Here is an 18,925-nt window from a genome sequence, read left to right as displayed (position 1 = left end):
GTTGTATATTTGTTTTCCATCAATAACAAACAGCAAAGAAAACTAGCAGTAACAGAGCAGGCCAGGCCCCAGTGCCGCTGCGCACCGCAAAACAAGTGTTGTCATCTCACTCTGTCTCTCATTCACTCTCACTCTCTCTGTCTCTTCCTTCAACCTGAGTACTGTTATTGTGTGTGTGGTGTAGGGTGGAGGTGTGGTGGCGTTGGTAGTAAATAGTGTGTGTATCACGAAGGAAAGGACCGAACCGGAAGCTAGATTCCAGAGACATTACCTAAAGAAGGGGCGCAGCAAGTAACACGACAGTGAATAGGAGTAGGACATTGTAGAGGATTCGTCAGTGGGGGAGGATTGTCCGTGGGTGGTGGGTAGTTTGGAAAAGTGTGAGGAAAATTCCAACACCATTATTGCACACCTGAAACAGCACCAACTGCAGAAGAACGGTAAGCAGGCCAGGGAAAAGATAGAAGAGGAGGAGGAAGAGGAGAGAGGAAGAAGAATCCGTGAATGATCGAAAAAACACGTCAGCAGAAGAAAATTATTACAAGATTACACAAAAATACAGTCGCAGCAGCAGCAGCAGCGCTCTACGAAACATCAAGAGTAGAGAAGAGAAAAAGAAGGATCACGCTGTGAAGGGAAAAAATAACAGAAGGAAAAGCTAAATCTACTACTTTTATTGCTAATAAAATTATTCAAATCAACAACACAACAAACAGCCCGATATATCGTGGATGTAATAAAATGGACAGAAAATTGAAACTAACATAAAGTGGGTGAATCACACATAGACCAACATTTATCCCCCTCGCCATAAACCGAAACTTGCTTGGCTGGACTGGACTTATGATGGAATAAAACAGCGCAGAACGTGAAGTGTATTTGAGCTTTCCTTCGAAGAAGCTGCCGATGTTCGTTGGTGGTGGCGATTAGGCGTTGCAATGAATTTGGAAATTTCGATTTGCTTCATGTGTTCTGAAAGTCGTCCTTCAGTAATCTGATTTTTTTAGCATTCGGAACCTCGAGATGTCTTGTCCTATCCCCGCAGCTGGTACTAGTTAGTCGTGGGAAAGACTGACCAACCTATACCACATTCTGGACCATCGGGAACGTGTCAAAAAAAATATGACTCGCTGGTTTTGCTAGGATTCCATTCGATGAAACAACGGAGGGAGGAATTGCTGCAAATAACCAGTTATACTAGTAAGCGGGCGGGATGATTATTATGGATCATACTACTCTTTCTATCGACTTGGAGCTATGTTCGTTCCTACAGGAATCGAGTTTTATTCATGCGAGCTATAATTTCGCATCGACCAGTAAGTGCAGCAAAATCATATGGTCATCCCGAACACATTGCACCTGCAAGTGGACCCGGACTTACGACTCTTTCTCGCATATGCTTTACTGTTCCGGATCCCTTTGGATGGTTCTGATCCGGGAGGGCATCACTACTGGTCATGTCATGAAAATGGTAACGAACGAACCAGCCCGTAAAATCCTTTAAGGCTGTCCACACCAGACAAAGGAGGCGGTATGACCCAACAGAGATGGAGTGACGATGGCGTTGATGCGTCCGCTAGAATGACGGCCCTAGACCTTTATCGGGTTTCAGGATTTCAGCAGAGCAGAACCGACACCATGAAGCAGTTTTAACGCCTGATAAGTGACAGAGGCTGATATTCTTCTGAGCGGCCGCCTGGGGCCCCGAGCTGAAGCCCAAAACGAATTGGTTGTTGTAAATACTGGTGGATCTGGTGGATGGAGCCCAAATTCCTACTTCGAGAGAATCTCCCCTACTCCGGCTTTTATTCGCCTTTGTTCTCCGATCACAGGATGTTCAATTACAGGCCCCGAACGCCATTTCCGCTTTGGACCTCAGAAGGGTTCCATGCGCCTCTGATAAGAAAGAAAGCAAGCTACACAATTGTACTCGTTGGAAGTGATAAATCTTCAACGTTACATTTGAATATCCGTTACATCTCTTGTTACTGGCCATAATACACACAAGATGGCGCTGTTCAGTGTAAACTCTGTTGTACACTTCCGGTGAGTCACGTTCCGATACGATTGCAAAACGAGGTTGGGCGATATCAATCGTGTTGACAGTTTTGCAGTGAAATAATTGAGATTGTGTCAATAAAGTATTCGGTAAATTCTACGTATTTTGATCTAGCATTATTGTTGATGTGTTTTGAAAGCGGCAAAACAATTTACATCTTTACCGGACTTGTAAAGAACATCATTGAATGAAGTATTTTTTTTGCTGGAACATTTTCAGATGAGTTAAAACTTTCAAAACGAGTTTGAGGTGCTCAATAATGTGTCAAACTATCTCTAGATAATTTTTTACTCGGCTTGGTGTAATCTTTGTACCGATTTGCTTTGTAAACTGTCATTCCTGTATGTCCATTTTGACCGGATATCCGATTATTGGTGCACTGCCGGCATTATCCTTTCACCGCAGAGAAGAGTTGAGTCAGATAAGCAAACAGTGAACAGTGTTTCTCGAAGGCTCTTCCCGTTCGTGCAGCTTCTAAGTGAGATCTACGGTACGATTCTGCATCCCTGAACAATTGCTACCGTAGTTTGTTTGCTCGTGTTGTAAATTTTATTTGGTGAAAGGTGAAGACTTTTGTTGCTAGGAAATAGGAATTGGCCGTCGACGGGAGGAATATTTAGCTAAAACATTGCTCATTTGGTTCAGCTTTTTAAGGTTCAGGCTGCGAATAAGAGAAAGAGAGAAAAAAAGAAACGGCGGGCGCGGACATTCACGCAAGTCATTGGAACAGAGAGCCGGTTTTGGATGAAACTCCGATGTGTAGGTATTGGTGTGAACGCGAGTTGGAAAGAAAAAGAAAAGAAGCATCTTACTGAAGTTTTGAAAGAGAAGCTAGCACCGATGCTGGCAAGACTGTGTTTGACAGAGAGCGACGAGCAGCTGTGTGTGTGTAAGAAAGTGGACGCACCCACACGTAGAAACGCATGCACGCACTGATGTGGCTAAAGTAATGCAGAGGCAATACATCGCTAGTGTTGGTGAGAAACGTTCAACACTGTAATAGATGGTCGTGTGTCGTGTGTATGTGTGCGCCTTTTGCATGACGTTGAGTGAGTGAGAAAACAAGCAGAGTGCGTGAAATAGTGAAAAACAGCGGCGCAATGGTAGCTCGTTTGCGGTTGTGGTAATGTTAGTAGAGAGTGATCCTTGTCATCGAGCGGACCGTTTATTCCTGTGGCTCCCCGGGTGTGCGCTGAAAGAAGGTTGACGGATTTTTAGGTTATAAAACACTCCGGTTTCTGCCTTCTCCAGCGAACGCAGGCGGTGAGTGTGTGTAGGACGAGCTAGCGGAGAAAAACAGAAGGGCCACACACCCATCGCAACAAGCGTTGGACTTTTCCAGTAGAGAGATAAAACAAAAAAGTGGTGTGTGTGATCTTTTCGTTGGATTAAAATCCTATCTGTGAAAAGCCAACGTGGTTGTGCGTCGGCTTGTGCGGTGTGTGGTTGGCAACGGGTAGATATAGACGTTACTCCGTTCTCGAAGTAGGCGGGAGTTGGATTTCCAATTTTTGCGAAGTTACCAACTACGCCACTACTTGTGAAACTCAAGCCAGAACATCCACGCGGACCGTGTGTGTGTGTCAATCTCTGTGTGTGTGCGCGCGTATAAAACCGGCAAATACGGTCCGTCCGTCTGGCGTGTGTTTTTCGCGAATTGTGACACGAAACTGTTTCGTCCTAAGAAATTTTCCTGTTTTCTGTTATGCGTGAAAAAAACCCCTCAGTCTCCAGTAGTCTAATTGTTCATTTCCTCGTTTCCGTGTATTTTTTTTCTCGTTTCTTCGACGGGTCTGGATTGTACTGTGGGGTGCGGTGCATCATCGATCTCCCTCTATCTCTGTATCTCTTACCCTTTCTCTCGCAGTGTAAAATTTTAGGCAGTAGAGAATATACGTAGTAGCCCTTTTGAGCTATATCGAAAAAAGCAGAGAAATTGAAGTTTCCGGATACTGAAGAAGAATCCCCGGCAACCGGAAGCAGTAGCAGCAGCAGCAGCACCAGAAGCAATTTTTGCACTCAGACGCACGCGTTAATTATAATTACATACAGAAAATGAGCTGGCAGGATTACGTCGACAATCAGCTTCTCGCTTCGCAGTGCGTTTCGAAGGCAGCCATCGCCGGTCACGATGGTGGAGTTTGGGCCAAATCCGAAGGATTTGAGGTAAGTCTCTCTCTCTCTCTCTCTCTCTCTCTCTCTCTCTCTCTCTGTGTATGTGTGTAAAATTTTGTGATCCTTTGTTTCGCGTGGCTTCAACAGTCGAAGAATTGTGAACCCTGGAAAAAAGTGCGCGCGTGTGTGTGTGTGTGTTAATGCAACATACTTTTGTCTGATTGTTACAAAAAACTGGACGATAAAAGATCAAACAGCCCAACGGCGGATGAAAAGGATGTTGTCGGCATTTTTTTTTGCTCGCCAACGCTAATACTTTTGTCACGGCACAGTAGGGTACGGTGAAGGAGAAAAGTATCTCAAAGCGTGAGAAGTGAGAGGAAAAGTGAGAATTGTTTCCTTTTTTTTTTTGAAAAGAGCAAATTTAATTCCCCCCTCTCTACGCCCCGCATGCAGAAAAGTGTCGCTAAAGGGATTTTTTTCCTTTACGTACTGTTGCTTGATTTGCTTGCCTGGATTGCTAGTGCGAAAGAGAGCAAGAAAGCATGTTGAAAGGTGGCGTGAATGAGAATCGTAGTGAACGTTGCGTATTGTGACTTGGTTGCTGCTTCTCATCAAAGGGTGTGACCCGTGATGAGAAGATGATGATGCGGGCGATGATGACTGAATATCGATATCTTTTTGAGAATGGATGCATTTTTGGAAACTAAAATTGATGCACTGTTTTTTGAGGTGAAAAAGATGTGTGGATTTAGTTGTAAATGTACTCTTGCGGTGATGGTACGTACGGGCTGAGGAGAATATGATTACTCATCGTGTGAGTGAGAATACTCTCTGTGACTCACAAATCTATCAGCATTACGTATGTGTAAGCCTTTTGTTACACGTATTCTTGTGCATTTACTAAAGGAAAAGGGGTTTTCTTTGATTATCCATTTGAGTATGAGTAATCAGCCCCTTTTTCATTGTGAAAAGTGCACATTTTCGCATGCAGGCGATACCACAACTGCAGCTTTCTTAGCAGAGTGAGAAGAAGACCAAACTTTGCCGGCTCACCAGTACAGTTTTTCAAAATGGCGATTGTTCTCCCACCCGGTGGATAACAGTGTGATTTTTCCGTATCTGCTGCTCATTGTTTCGGCAAACTACCATGCTTGCTATGCGTTCTTTGCAGAATGTATATTTTGCTCACATTTTCAATAAAATATGATTCATGCCGCAAAATATGTGCCCCTGTGGGACTGCGCATTTCTCACCGTTTCTTTGCTGGCTCACTTTTTGCACATCTTCAAGGGGGGTGAGTTTGTCAGTGTGTGTGTATTAATTGTGCACGTACGATAAATGGCTTTGCGAAGAGCAGTGCGTGTTTTGTGTGTGGTGGTGTGAAAGTGCTTCATGCACACACACTTCGCAATACTCGGTGGGTACATTCACCACCACACAACCACACACACCCGTTCACACCAATGCTTAGCAACGAGTGCATGTGCAAAAGGTGATTTTTTTCGTTGTGTTTCCTCGCACACTACATTCGAATGTTGCCCACAGCATAAAATATGTCTGCGCGCGAGCCCATGTGTGTGTGGTGCTATATTCCGCAATTGCGAAAAGAAAGGCAAGGCAAAAAATGCCGGTGAATTTTAAACCGGTTCGCCGCCGTCGCCGCTTATGCTTGACTTCGGCTGTTGGAAGTGACTGCGCATTGTCGAACTCTGTGTATGTGTGCGTGTGGGAGGGTTAGTGGTGAGGTTTTGGGGTAGTATTTCTTTCCGGGGGTTGAAGGTAGGATCAGGGAGGAATTTTTAAAGAAGAGGATCAAAATTCGATTGTACTTCTACTATCGGTGGTCCAGATTTATGCAGGCCGTTCTGATGTGGTGGTTGAAGTTCATCCAACGGTCATCTTCTCATATCCCATGCTCACCCTTTTTTTTGCAACGACATTCGGTGGGCAACCAACAGTACGTGTTTTGTTTATCTTATCTCCGGCCGAAAGGTGTTGGCAGAAACTGCTTTCGTGATAGAGACAAATGTGTGTATGTTTCGTCGGTAGCACAACACCCCATCTCAGCTACTTTGTTGCCCTTTGTTATGTCTCTCAGTCGTGTCCTTCATCCGGTTCCGTATTTCCATCGTTCCATATCGCATCGCCCGGCGAACATAATGGGAGCATCTGTCATTTATTTGCATTTGGAGTGTATGTTTGTGTATGTGTACGTGCGTGCCATCTAGGTGGCGTCTCTTGACTGATCGTTGTTGGTACACAATCCGCTTGAATCGGCCCTTGTGCGATGACTCACCGTGGAATGTGGTGGGACGTTACATTTAAAAGAAAATTCGTTATCCCGTTTAAACATAACAAAACATAAATACTGATTCAATAATAGTTCGACATTTGAGAACTTGTTATCGATTCCTGCGCTGAGAATCGTTTCCCCATAGCAGGGCTGGCTATCCGACCACGTGACTCAGAATGTTCCAGAAACTGTGGTCCAGATACGGTCCCAAGCAGGAGAGAAAAAAAAACTGAAGCTATTTACAGGGATAAAAGTTAAGGTAGTTTGACCGAAGGATCGCAGGCCGGACATTACTGATCCCTTACTTAGCAGATCGTTAAGTAAAGAAAAAGAAATTAATCGTCAATCGATATCAGCTCGTAGTCCGTGAGCAATCTATTCCATACAATTTTTGTAAACTTAAACCAATGATTTATCATCAAATGTAAATAGTTTATAGTTCACGAAACAATCACACGGACAATATTCTCAGAATCTCAATATTCCATGCTTGTCATGCGAGACTTTGCTAGTTAAAAGAAGTCTTTTCAAAGCTTTGAAATTATTTGTAAAAAAGAGTAGATTCACGAGTGGATGTGGCTGAATTCCATGGTCTTATTGTGTTTTTTTGTGGGTTCCTTATCTGATACATACCATTGCGTGGGGGGAAGTAAGAGCTAGCAACACATTTATCATGTTTTTCAACTTCCCAAACGATTGATAAATGCTATAACGAAGTAATATGATTGCAGCGAATATTCCCCATCCAATACAGCCGCTGATGCACCGGAGGGAGAAACAGAATTTGAGACACGATCTAAAGCACACAGCATAGTATAGATCGATTAGGGTAATGAAGTGTTTCCATAATGGCCGTGCCTGCTATGGTTCCTATCAAACGTTAGAAAAAGGAAGTACTTTTCCACCCCGAATGGGACTAAGGAGAAAGTGGTTTTTAATGTCATTACTCATGTTTTGCATTTCAGAAGTAAAATGCTGGAAATTTAAGGTGGAAGGAAAACGTCAACTCTTGTAGCCGTTGTAAGAAAGAGTACCAAAAATCCCCCAAAAGTAATTTTATTTCTTAATAGCATCACAGAAGTGCGTTTGCCTACAGACGACGAGATGCTAATCCCTCGGTCAGAGTTTCCCTAGTGCTTGGATCGCGATAGAGAAGGTTCTCCTTATAGTAAAGGTGTTCAAAAATTTGCATCTTAACGCCGGAAGAAGCCCTGGTACGGTATGCGTCTCAATTCCCTATAAACAAGACTTAAGAGCGTTGGGAACACACGTGAAAAGGGGAAGAGCAAACATTAACTGTTCATTACGGGTTTCAAAAGTGTGCATCTTCTAACACACATTTCCTTCGCCAAAAAAAAAAGATTCTTCGGGAATTACTTTGGAAGAGTAGCTAGCAGTGAACCCCGCGAGAGCTTGCTTGCGAGTCTGGGTGGATCAACGATTCCGTACCAATTCCAGACGCATCTTGTGTGGAAGAGACTCATGCTGCCTGCTCTCTTTACCCTTCTTGGCTTTTTTTTTCCATTTCCCAACCGGTGATGGGGCCAAGTACCCTATTTGGTGCGATTAAATGAGTTCTAACATATGGTAAGCAAATTTATTTCCTTCATTTTGTGTGTGTGTGTTTGCCTCTTCCCGGTGCCTTTTTGTTTGCTGTACTTTCGGGAGCATGTTTGTTCTGTTCTGTTTTTGCTTCATTTTGTATGAGGCATTTTCCGCCCATTTCGTTTCGAATCTTGAGAGTAGCATGAAATGCCGATCCACTACTTCTAAGTGAGCCTCCAGCAGCACTCTGTGTGTCTCTATAGGACCGGGAGTGTTTGTTGATTTAGGTGTGTGTTGAACGGAACACACTCACTCTACTCGTTTGAGGAACGTTCTCGTTAGGAATTGTTGCTGCCCTGTGGAAAATGGAAAACGAAAAGTATAGGCAAAGCACAATGTATTGAAAACTCGACAAGTATTTTCTCATAAACAGACGCCGAGCAGATCTCCGGACATCATATGGCTACCGCGGAGCTATCGTACCCCGCCTGAGCATGAAGAAAAATTGCTTTTTTATTTTGTGGATCGATTACTGCCGGCTGTCTGTCGTCAATGGAATAAATATGAGCGCACGGAGTGAGGAACCATGAACACTCCCGGTTCTGATGATGGCAGAACCTTCTTTCCCCTTCCGAGATAAAGCAGAGAATGTGCGAAATACGTATGGACCCAGCTCCATTTCCAACCGGATCCATCAAGGGGCACCACACAAAAGGGAAATGATTCCGGCACCATGTCGTCCACCATTGCGCTGAAGCAGGCAATAAAAGTAAGCAAAAGCGCCCTTGACAAGAACGTGCCAGCATTATCGACTGGAGCGGAGCGGGTCCCCCCCCCATCAATGTGCCGCAGTCAATTTGTCAAACGTTGATTCAGAAAAGAAACGATGAATTAGTGGTGGCCGGAAATGGCAAACGGCTGACGGACGACGCCCCGACGTCCAATGGCAAAAGTTCGCGTTTTGCTTTGCGTCCTGACGAAGTCGTTTTTCGTTTTCGCAAAAGCGCATCATAGTGGTGTTTCTATGTGTGCCGCGGAGTCGTGCTGTCTGTCTGTTTACTAGAACATTTTACGTCCGTATTGTGCACGACACATCATGGTCGACCGAACTGGTCGGATGGTAAAGCATGACAGTAAAGTTGCTAAAGGCAAACAAATGGGACAAAATGTGTCAAGCAATGTGTGGACCCTCAGCAGCACCAGCCGATTGTGGCTGGGAGGCAAGTATTTGGGTGAAGGATAATTTTTCACCGTCTTCAACAAACGCACAAGTCTAATATTTAATTTACCAAAAAGTGACTAATGATGGAGGAACGTGTGTTGTTGAAAGAATTTCGTTTTCGTAGGGAGTATTAGACGATGTTGTAGAAGTTCTATTTGTCCTCTGAAATATGGGAATGGCAGCTCTACATCAATGCAAACGAACGAAACAAATTAAGTGCATTGCCCAGTGACTCATGCTGGATTTTTATAGTAGAATTTATCCCTCGATTCGAGGCTCTCGAGGCTCAATGTTCGGATTAATAGTACCTAGTGGGGACTTCACAAACTCCTGCGTATCAGAAGACTTCATCAACACACGAAATGCACGATATATATCGCACATGAATACATCCAGTAGACCTCTACGATGCCGAGGATGTAGGATTCATGCCCTCATAGAAAAAGTGCTAGTCCCCGACCCTTTCTTACCGAGGCATAAATAGAGCACGGCGAGGTCTCGTTGGCAGGATCGAACCTGTCAGCGATCGTTTGCAGCTTTGGAACGAGTTTCTTGAGTTAGAGCGGGCCAAGAAGCAAGAAAAGATCTCTCGATTTTACAGCATTTGATACTATTGGTAGTGATCAGTAAAATGCGAGCCTTAAAATTGTAAATAATTCACTCTGTAACTCTGTAACTCGCCAACGCCCCAAACCCGGAACTGTTGGGGTAGATAGACAGTATTACCTTCCACCAGGATCTTGATGATGGGGTGGTTTTGAGGCCCTGAAATGAAGAAAGGGAAAGAGAAAGTTGACAGCCCGGCTTTAGCGCTAGTGTGTGGTGTCGAGAGTTATCAAAACTTATCGCCACAAAAAAAAGAAAGAACAGCCCCTACACGTATGTGATTGGCGATTTTCTTTTCATATATAAAGTTACGCTCGATGTCGTCGCTCGGCTGCGGGTGGAGAGGGCCAAAGGTTAGTAGCATTGGTCGCCGTTTCTCTATAAGCAAGACGACAATATTCCTCCTTTAAACTCAAGCGTCAGTGAGACATCAGTTTAAGGGATACAGGGGTGGCGCGATGAGATGCGGATGGAAGGGCTCATAAATATTCGAACTCAGTTCGAATCCGGTTTGTCTTTTCTTTTCCGATGTAATATTATGGTTAATGGATGAGATCATGATGTGGCGGAGGCATATACTATGAGGAGACAAAGCTACGTTTTAATCGGCGTATCCAATGTGGCTTTTGAAGTTTGTTTTGGTATCTTCAATCATGCGCTGTCGTATAAAAATACGAAAAAACAAGTCTCGAACGAAAGAAAGTTAGATGAGGGGTGGAATACGATGAAACATGAATCATTTGTGTTTACGTAAGATCCCTTCGAATATAAAGTTTCCTCACAAAACTTCATGAGAAAGTATGAGGAAAGTTTTCAAATGATTTTTGTTTTGTTTTTGTAAGCAATAAATGAACAAAATAAGCTAAATGTACACCCTCCAAATCTTCTCCACACTATTTTGTAGTCAATTCTGAACCTTGAATGAACTTTTTTTTTTGTATCGTCCAGGGGACCATCCCATGGTCATCAGTCGTCGTAAAAGCGAATTGCAAATATAATCGACGAAAACCGACAGTTGATGGTTTATGTGTCATAGGATCGGCAGACAGGCAGCAGTGTGTAGTCTGTGTTGGCCTTTAAAACGGGTCAATGTGTTCATGGCACACATCGATGTTGCACTTCTGTGCTGCTGCACACCCTTGCATGGAGCCGCTTACGACTCGAAACTGTTTCCTTTGGCTGTTGGCACACAATAAAGGCGCCCCGTTGAGAGAGAGAGAGAGAGAAAGAGTAGGTGAAGGTCATAGTTGTGCGAAGGTTACCTACTCGCAGAACGCCGTGCGATTGTAGCCCCAGAGTCGTCGAAGTCGTCGCCTTCAAGCTGGCTGGATGGTTTCCTTGACAAATGTAGTAGTTGTTGGGTGAGAGGCGCGTGCTAGGTGTGCACTGTGCTGTCTAGCTATTTTTAATGGCTAGAAGGAATAGCAAACAAGATCCATCAATGAATGTGAAAGGGGGCTGGTTTTGGAATCGCGTGTTCAGTTTTTTTTTGTATCATTTCCATGACGAAACCGCGAGAATCGAGACTGTAGGTGGTGGTGACGTCGAATGAGGATTGTCTTTCAGCTGTCTTTAGCTTATGACCACCGTACATTGATTCTAATATTTTACTCCAACTTTTGTTTCTATCGACATTCTTGTGTGTGTGTGTGTAGATAGGGCCCCCAGAAGCATGAGCAAATGAACCTCTTGAAGGGCTTGAAGGGGAAGACTAGGCACATTTCTAAATTTCACAGGAAATCCAATTACCCTTGGGCAAGGTCGGCGCAGTTTTTCTCTGCTGAAGTCGCAGTCGCGTCAAGGTGAAGTACGTGCCTAGCGTGGAGAGGACAAACACAGCCAGAAGGGACATTGTGAATGGTCCACCACCATACCCGCATGTACTTACATACATCAGCTGTGCAAACCGGGAGACACTATACAAGCGAGACGGAGACGCGCAATTGAAACAGAGCTAGCGAGAGCTATAGTCAATGTTGTGCCGTCGCGACAGTAAGCAGCATGACTTACGAAGGAGGAAAACGTGGAGGTGCATCCCCAGGCCCCCACTAGCTTTAGGGTGAAAACATGGATAAACACAATAAAAGCCAGCATCAGCAAACCAGCCAAACCGTTGTTAAGTAATGTAAACCGGGTTGAGGAATGGCCGTTCTCTCTGTGTTCTCGCGGTACCAATGCCAGCAGTATTAGTGCACTTGTTGTCACTACGCTATCGGTTTTCTGTAGGCAGCCGGAGGGAGGCAGCAGCAGTATGAAGGGCGACTGATAACTATTTTGTACCCAACGTCACCGTCCTATGTTTATTCGAGAGAACAAACGCGTTGATGGTTGTAATGTCACACTTGTTTGTTGTATGTGCACTTGAATTGGGTTTCTGTTGTCGAGTTTTGTACTGCATTTGTCTGGACAGATGTACTCACAAAGACGACTATTACTGCTGGCTCCCGGCGGAAAGGAATGCAGGGATTATTAAAGCATTTTATCTCTCGGGATGAGCGGTAAGTGCTATTATGGAGGTATAATTTGGATGTGCAATCAATCGTCTATGATGATACATGTTGCATAGGGGTCGTAATAAAATGTTGGTAACTAGCTTGGGACTCACTTTTGTACACTATTTGATCTATCTGGTTCATTCAATATATGTTTGGGAAGCGTTGATCTAAAGGAAAACACTGATTCCAATGAGCAACTATCCCTTCAATGTTTTAATGGTTGTTGAAATTTATCATCAATTCTCACTTGATTCCTAGCGCTCTCGATACTCGTTGACCTTCATGGAGCAAGGCGAAGAAGTATTCAGACAGGTTTGTGCACAACAAAGGTGTCGCGTGTTTGCCATTTTAATAAAGAGATGTGAGTGAGCCTTAACGTAGCATATTGATTAGCAGGTTATGATTGCAGAAGGGAGGTTTCCATGACGAGGGGAAGAATCATCACTAGAGAGGATGATGTGTTGTGCAAGTGACAAACATGGCGATGGCGATCGTGTCATCATCAACAACGGCACGGATCAGGACGATTAATAATGCGCTATGCATGCATAGATGTTTGAATAATTACGACGGGGACTGCGCGTGTGCTAGACGCGCGCCTCAAGAAGACTAATGTCTCATCGAGCCGCGTCGTGTTTCGTCTAGGTTGATCGTTGTTCTGATGGGTTTGGTGTGAGGAGAGATTGTGATGTTAGGGAAGCGTGTCATTAACAAACATATACACAGGGTTGGAGTTTTATTGAGTTCTCAATTAGTCCGTTTACGGATGGTAGATACAATAAAACGCGGGGTTGCAAACCGTTTGACCTTGTACGTGATTTTAGCAAGTTGAAAATGTAGACGAGATTGCGTCGTATGTATTTCTAGATAAATAAGAGGAAAGATTACTTCTCAAATTGTTTTTTTGCCTTGTGATATCATCAGTTTGTGAAGCGACACACTAGGGCCACTAAAACATCACCAATTAGTTACCGATTCCCTGCAGCATTAACCTGCTCCAACTTATGAAGACGCGAGTATGCTATTCCTGGGCACAACATCAGCAAGATACAAACGACGAAGAGCATGTCCCAATGGTGTGCATTTTTAAATTCAATCCGTTCAAATGAGAAAACCGGACGCACGCGTTTCGCTGTCTACTTCGGTGTCTGACTGCTGCCTCTACTGTACCAGAAGGAGCTCAGTATCGCGAGGGTTTTCTTGTTCTTGCTGTTGTCACCATTCCTCTTCACGCGGAACTGGTTGGACCGGTGTTTTCCGGTGGGACACAAAAGCACGGAAGACTTGCTTGCCGCTGGTTCTGTTGTTTGGGTTGAGGTGATGTGTCACCCGAAGTGTGTGCGCCTTTGGAAGGCGAACGAAAGAAAATCATGGAGACGTGTGGGGGGGACCCTGCGCGTACACCGATGAAGCAGAAGTTGTTGCATCGCTCATATCCGAAGGGGTAAGATAAAGTTGGACAGAGAACCACTTTTGGAATATAAAACGGTTGTTACTTCTCTCTACGTTGGCTAAAATTCAAGTTGGCCCAAGAGAGGGACACGGAGCGCAAGTGAAGTGTCAGAGACGGGGGGAAGAAAGAAAGCCTTAAAGAGGACCGGGTATAGAAAACCAGATAACGAGACTTTACAATACCTTACCTTAGTTGGGACATTTGGACGTGTCTCTCTCGGCTAAATTGTGTGTGCTCGTGGCGCGCGTCACATGTCCGCTTGATATGTTGGGTAGGGGTTGAGTTGTGTGCAGTTGCAATATCACGTTTTGTTGCTAAACCACATGGAGCATGGAGCACCGCCCGCGAGCAAAACGATGGTATTAATATCGCAAACACGCATCATCATCATCATCATTATGATCGTAATGTTTAAAGATATACAAATTAGCTTTGCTGACTAGTTTTCAAGTTCGATTTGCGTGCCTTTTAGCAGAAATATAATGGAAGTTTTAATCAATTAGCGTACAGTGTTGATTGTTACGGTGAATTATATTTATTTTCTGGCCCACAGTGCCCACAGCGCAGTATTCGACCGGTGAGCACACAGCCAGCTCGTTACTTGGGTGGTTAAATGTCATGCAAATTTTCTTCTTCATTTTAGGAGCTTCATTTTCTTCCCCACAAACCCACAAAGATCAACGATCGATGATTGATCGATCGAACGAAAGTGAAACCACACGGCGGGCGCGCACAAGCAGAATCGGAATGACGTACACCACAAATTCTGAAACCTTCCTTGTACCCTCCAACCCGGATTCCGTTGCTGCGACTAGGACTCGTTAGCAGAATTGTGGCGAAATCAAGTTTCTATTTTTTGTCACACATTTTTTGAGGGTTAGATACAAACACCACATACGAGAAACCATAGGGTCGTTGGCTAATAGTTAGTGGCATATTCTTAGAATGGTAATAGCACGCGCAGTGCGAGGAGCGTTGTGCGAGTAGATAAAAAAGGTAGATAATGGTTCGATTTCGACCCGTATCTTACAATTTTCGATCTGTAAAAGCTTTTGCGCATCGTGACGCGTTGTTGTTGCACCTTTCGAATCCGGTAGATGACGTAATGGCGGGACAGGGCAGCGAATGAGACATTCGACGAGAGGGGTTTGATTAGTCATCATCGGAGGGTGCTGGTGTGATGTACGATTAGGAGGAATCGTTAAAGCAGATGAAGGTTTTTTTTCTTTATGATTCAGGTCTATATTTAGTGAAAATTCTTTGCTGTTTATCATACAACCAGTAGTGAGCAGGAATGATTTTTTTACGCTTATTGCTCGCATAGCCGTTAGATATCTTTTTAGATTTTATTTAGGAAACTTTTTATGTTTCATGCTCAACAACTCGAGATTTCGAAGAAAAACAGTGTGTCTCAATTGCAGTCTCCGGGGGGAAAGCCGACGCAATGGTAGTCGAAACATGAAACCAAATTTATTCCCTCGGTCTGGTGAGTTTCGCTCTTCACATTCCAAAAAGACAGTTCCCGTCCGAACGGTTGCATTTTCTTCCCGTTTCTTTGTCGGTTGTGATTTTAGCGTGGCCGCCTCCTGGCTTGTGCGTGCATTGTATGAGTGCTGCAGTGGCAATGGTTGATTAGTTTGGACCTCATCCTACTGTACTAGTGGCGTACATTCCTTCATCCGTTAACGGTGGTTGATACCCATTAAGAAGTCATACTCGTTGAGGGAACGATTCCTTCGCTAATGATACGGAAAATGGGTTTCCAACTTTTTCTCTTCTTTTTGCTGCTGGACACGGACAGCAGGGAATTGCCATGGGCGATGCTCTGCTGTGCAATGCTTCTGTTCTTGTTTGTTTTTTTTTTTCTGCTGTGTGGTGTGGACGTTTGCGTTGTAGTTGTTGCACTAATGATGTGATAATTGATTAAATGGTTTAAAAAGACAACTCATCCGTTTTTTTCCTTGGTGCTGGTCATCCTTCTGGTGAAAATAGGTTTGGGAAATAGCGCACTGGTAGCAGCTGCTAAGTGATAAACGTTTCTTTTTTTCCCCACTTTCTGTGGACTTGGGTTTATTCCGCGTGACAGCAAACACGTGTGTGAAGGAAAAGTAAATGAGGAAAAGGAAAGGAAAAACAGACGGGGGGGTTATTAAATAAGGGTGTGCGTTCATTTCCTGTGACGGCGTTGCTAAATTCCAACCGCGTTTTTGTGTGCGCAATTTATATAAAATTATTACAAAATAATACACTCTCTCTGTGGCGGTGTACTGTATGTGTTTGCTGGCTGAATGAAAATGTTAAAATGCGCAAAGCTGGCAAATACTGCTCCACCACCTTATGTGTCTCGCACTGAATCGGCATTTTTCATGTCTTGTTCGCTTTTTAAGGCTTTTTTTTTTGGTTCAATTTTATTTACCTCTTATGAACCCGGGCATTGAATCGCTGATTGTGTGTGATACGACGGGGTAGGGAATGGTTGGAAAGATTGAATTTTATTTATTTTGGTTTAACCCGTTTCGAAGCCACCGTCGAGTCGGGCAGATTTGGTTTATATAGCCACACAACCTCCATTTTTTGGTTCATCGTGAAACGGTCAAGTGCCTCCGCAGTCGGAATCGTCGGCATGCCGCGGCCTGTTGTTTGGATGGCTGCGATTTCCTTTTGGTTTACTTCACCGGCGTTTTTAACTCATTATCGCTAGAAAGTGGAAAGAGCAGAGTACATTTTTTGAAGGGGCGAGATTGTTGATGAATGCGCACCACATCTACTGGTTGTTGGGCTAGAAATGGTGTCACGAACGACGGGAGTTTTTAGAGGGGAAGGTCATTGAATAGTCGTTCAAACAGAGATGTTTGAATCAACCGTAAGAAGATAGCGACCAGATCAAAAGCGACCAAAGACTGACCAAGGAGGACTGGAGGCAGAGAATATAGAAAGTCCTGCTGTTTTCTGGGTTCGTTTTTTTGGGAGAGAGAAGGTCTATGGTTGCGAAAGTGAAGCATGAAAGTGACCCTTGGTTAGGTGGGGGAAATGTTGACTATACCTTTTTCGCAAGGTGAAGGTGGTTATGATTCATAGAGGCATGGCTGGCAAGTCGAATACAAGATATCCCATTCCTTCCGAAAAAAAGAACATTCGAACGCGCCCCAACGCGCACTAAGAGCCAGCAGTGTGATGTACTGGCAAAGTCGTTGGCCCAAATCGAACTTAATTGCCCGGAACGAGACGTCCACACGATATGATGCGTTGCGGTGTGGTAAGTTGGCTTTTTGGAGGCTTTGGCGGTTTGGATACCAAGTGCGCCCGGGTAGCCGGGTTCCGAGGTGAAGCTCTCTATATCCTTCGTTTTCGACTTTCCGGCCGGCGAAAGAGCCACCTCAACAGCGCACAATCATCATCTTAACATCGTGGTAGCGAGGCAGGCAATCGTAGAAATATGATATCATGAAGCAGCAGTCAGTCTTGCCGCTGGTCCGTTACGCTCCAATTTGTTCAAGTCACACAAAAACGCACTCGAAGGAGGAGGAGAGTTTGTTGAATTTGAACATCGCATCATCATGCGAAAAAATAGTTGGAGAAAAGAGATAAAAGGCTATGGGAATGACTTTAAATGTTGGGTTTAAATTTAGTGCGCACGTTTAGACGATCAAATATTTGGTTTTATTTGGGTCCTAAAAGTAGAAACGGATTAGTGGATTACGCTGATGATTTGGCAAAATCTATCCTTTTTTGTTGTAGAAGCGTTGGAAAGAATTTGAAGCAAATCTCGTTTGTAAAAGTAAAAAAAGGACTGTTTGGAATTTGGCGAAAGTTGAAGTCCCCGAAAGTTTGTTTTTTCTCTGATGCGATCTTCCAACTCTAAAGTCTATCCTTAAAGGAAAAAAAAAATGAGATGGAATGTCGATTACACATGGTTCGGATGGTTCGAATGCCTTCACCGTTGCGAGAGATCCTCCCCCCCCCCCCCCCAAGCCCTCCCTTGGGGGGCCAATCATTATCCCATTTTTGGTTCCCAACGTTGCGTACGTACTCTCGCTCGCAAACATCTATCAAACGACCAACTTCAGTCAAGTCCGTTTTGGTCACAGGAATTCGGTCTGCGCTTTCTTCAGCCCGATGCCGATGACCTTCACAACAATCGTACGAAGTGTTGTGTGCGAGATCAGTGTTTTCATCTTCACAGAAGGTTTTGCCACCTCCTGGTTTGGATGCTGTTACACGACCTATCCGCATCATCAGCGGGTTGTGTTTTCTTTGGATCTTTTCGAAGCGTGCCAATTTCGTTACGATTGCTAATTTTAGACGCGTACACTACTGCGTACGGTGGAAGTTACGGTTTTGCATGCGGTTTAGTCCTAGAAAAAGCTGGGACGGAGGGAGGGGTGAGTGAAACAGCATCCGAAGAGTTTTGTTTGGAAGAGAGATCATGTGGCAAAATGTGCAAGAAGAGCTGCGCTTGTTCGGAGTAGCCATAAATAGGCTGAATGGTTGGTTTTCTTTGCACACGCTGACTTTATCGGGCTGGTCGTGTGTTTCCACGATCGATGGACGTCATCAGTCCGGTAATTTGTTCCTTGCGTTGTGTGTTCATCAGTCCATTTCAAGCACCCAACCAGCAGCCACCCGTAAACGATGGTGAAGGAAGGAAGGGAAATGGAAAAGTCTTCACCGGCAATGAAAAATTAGCTACTTAAAAGGTAAAAAATGTGCGACTATCAACACCACCAACCGTCTCCAACGTCACCAGCTTTTTAAAGCACGTTTCATTACCCGCGCGATATTACCAGATTTGGGCAGAGTGTGTAGTCGCACCGAGAGAGCTCTCGGGCTCGATCACCGCTTGGTGTGTGGTGACGATGATTCAGAACTCGTCTCGTCGTCGGTGGAGGTCTCTGACTCGTTTTCTCTATCCCACTAAACCTCAACCAACTCCGCCGAGTCACACGAAAGCTAGGTAGGGGTGATCGTGGACCCCTTCTTCGGTTATAAGATGGTTTAAATGTTGTGCCCGTGGCGCTTTATTTTGTGCGCGCGCGGCTCTGATGTTTAAATCCTATTTTGTCCAACCCACGGTGAGAAGAGACATACAGGGTGGTGGTGGGTTTGAGGTGTGTAAGTAGAATGTAGCACTGGT

The 18,925-nt window shown here is 44.4% G+C and overlaps 1 protein-coding gene across 3 annotated transcripts in view; it reads left to right on the top strand.

The window, feature by feature from the left end:
• Positions 1 to 4,055: 4,055 nt before the first annotated feature.
• Positions 4,056 to 18,925, top strand: part of LOC126565618 (profilin) — a 460,520-nt gene continuing 445,650 nt past the window's right edge. For 2 of the 3 annotated variants that reach the window (XM_050222814.1, XM_050222813.1), the window contains exon 1: positions 4,092 to 4,225. In XM_050222814.1, the coding sequence (XP_050078771.1) occupies positions 4,115 to 4,225 (111 nt within the window). In that variant the 5' untranslated portion in view covers positions 4,092 to 4,114. Of the gene's footprint in view, positions 4,226 to 18,925 lie in introns of all 3 variants that reach the window. The other variant, XM_050222812.1, reaches the window with a different exon arrangement.

The sequence above is a fragment of the Anopheles maculipalpis genome, chromosome 3RL (assembly GCF_943734695.1).
Source record: "Anopheles maculipalpis chromosome 3RL, idAnoMacuDA_375_x, whole genome shotgun sequence".
In the NCBI taxonomy this organism is placed as follows: Eukaryota; Metazoa; Arthropoda; class Insecta; order Diptera; family Culicidae; genus Anopheles; species Anopheles maculipalpis.
Note: the sequence above shows the minus strand (reverse complement) of the source record. Positions and strands in the feature narration are given on the sequence as shown.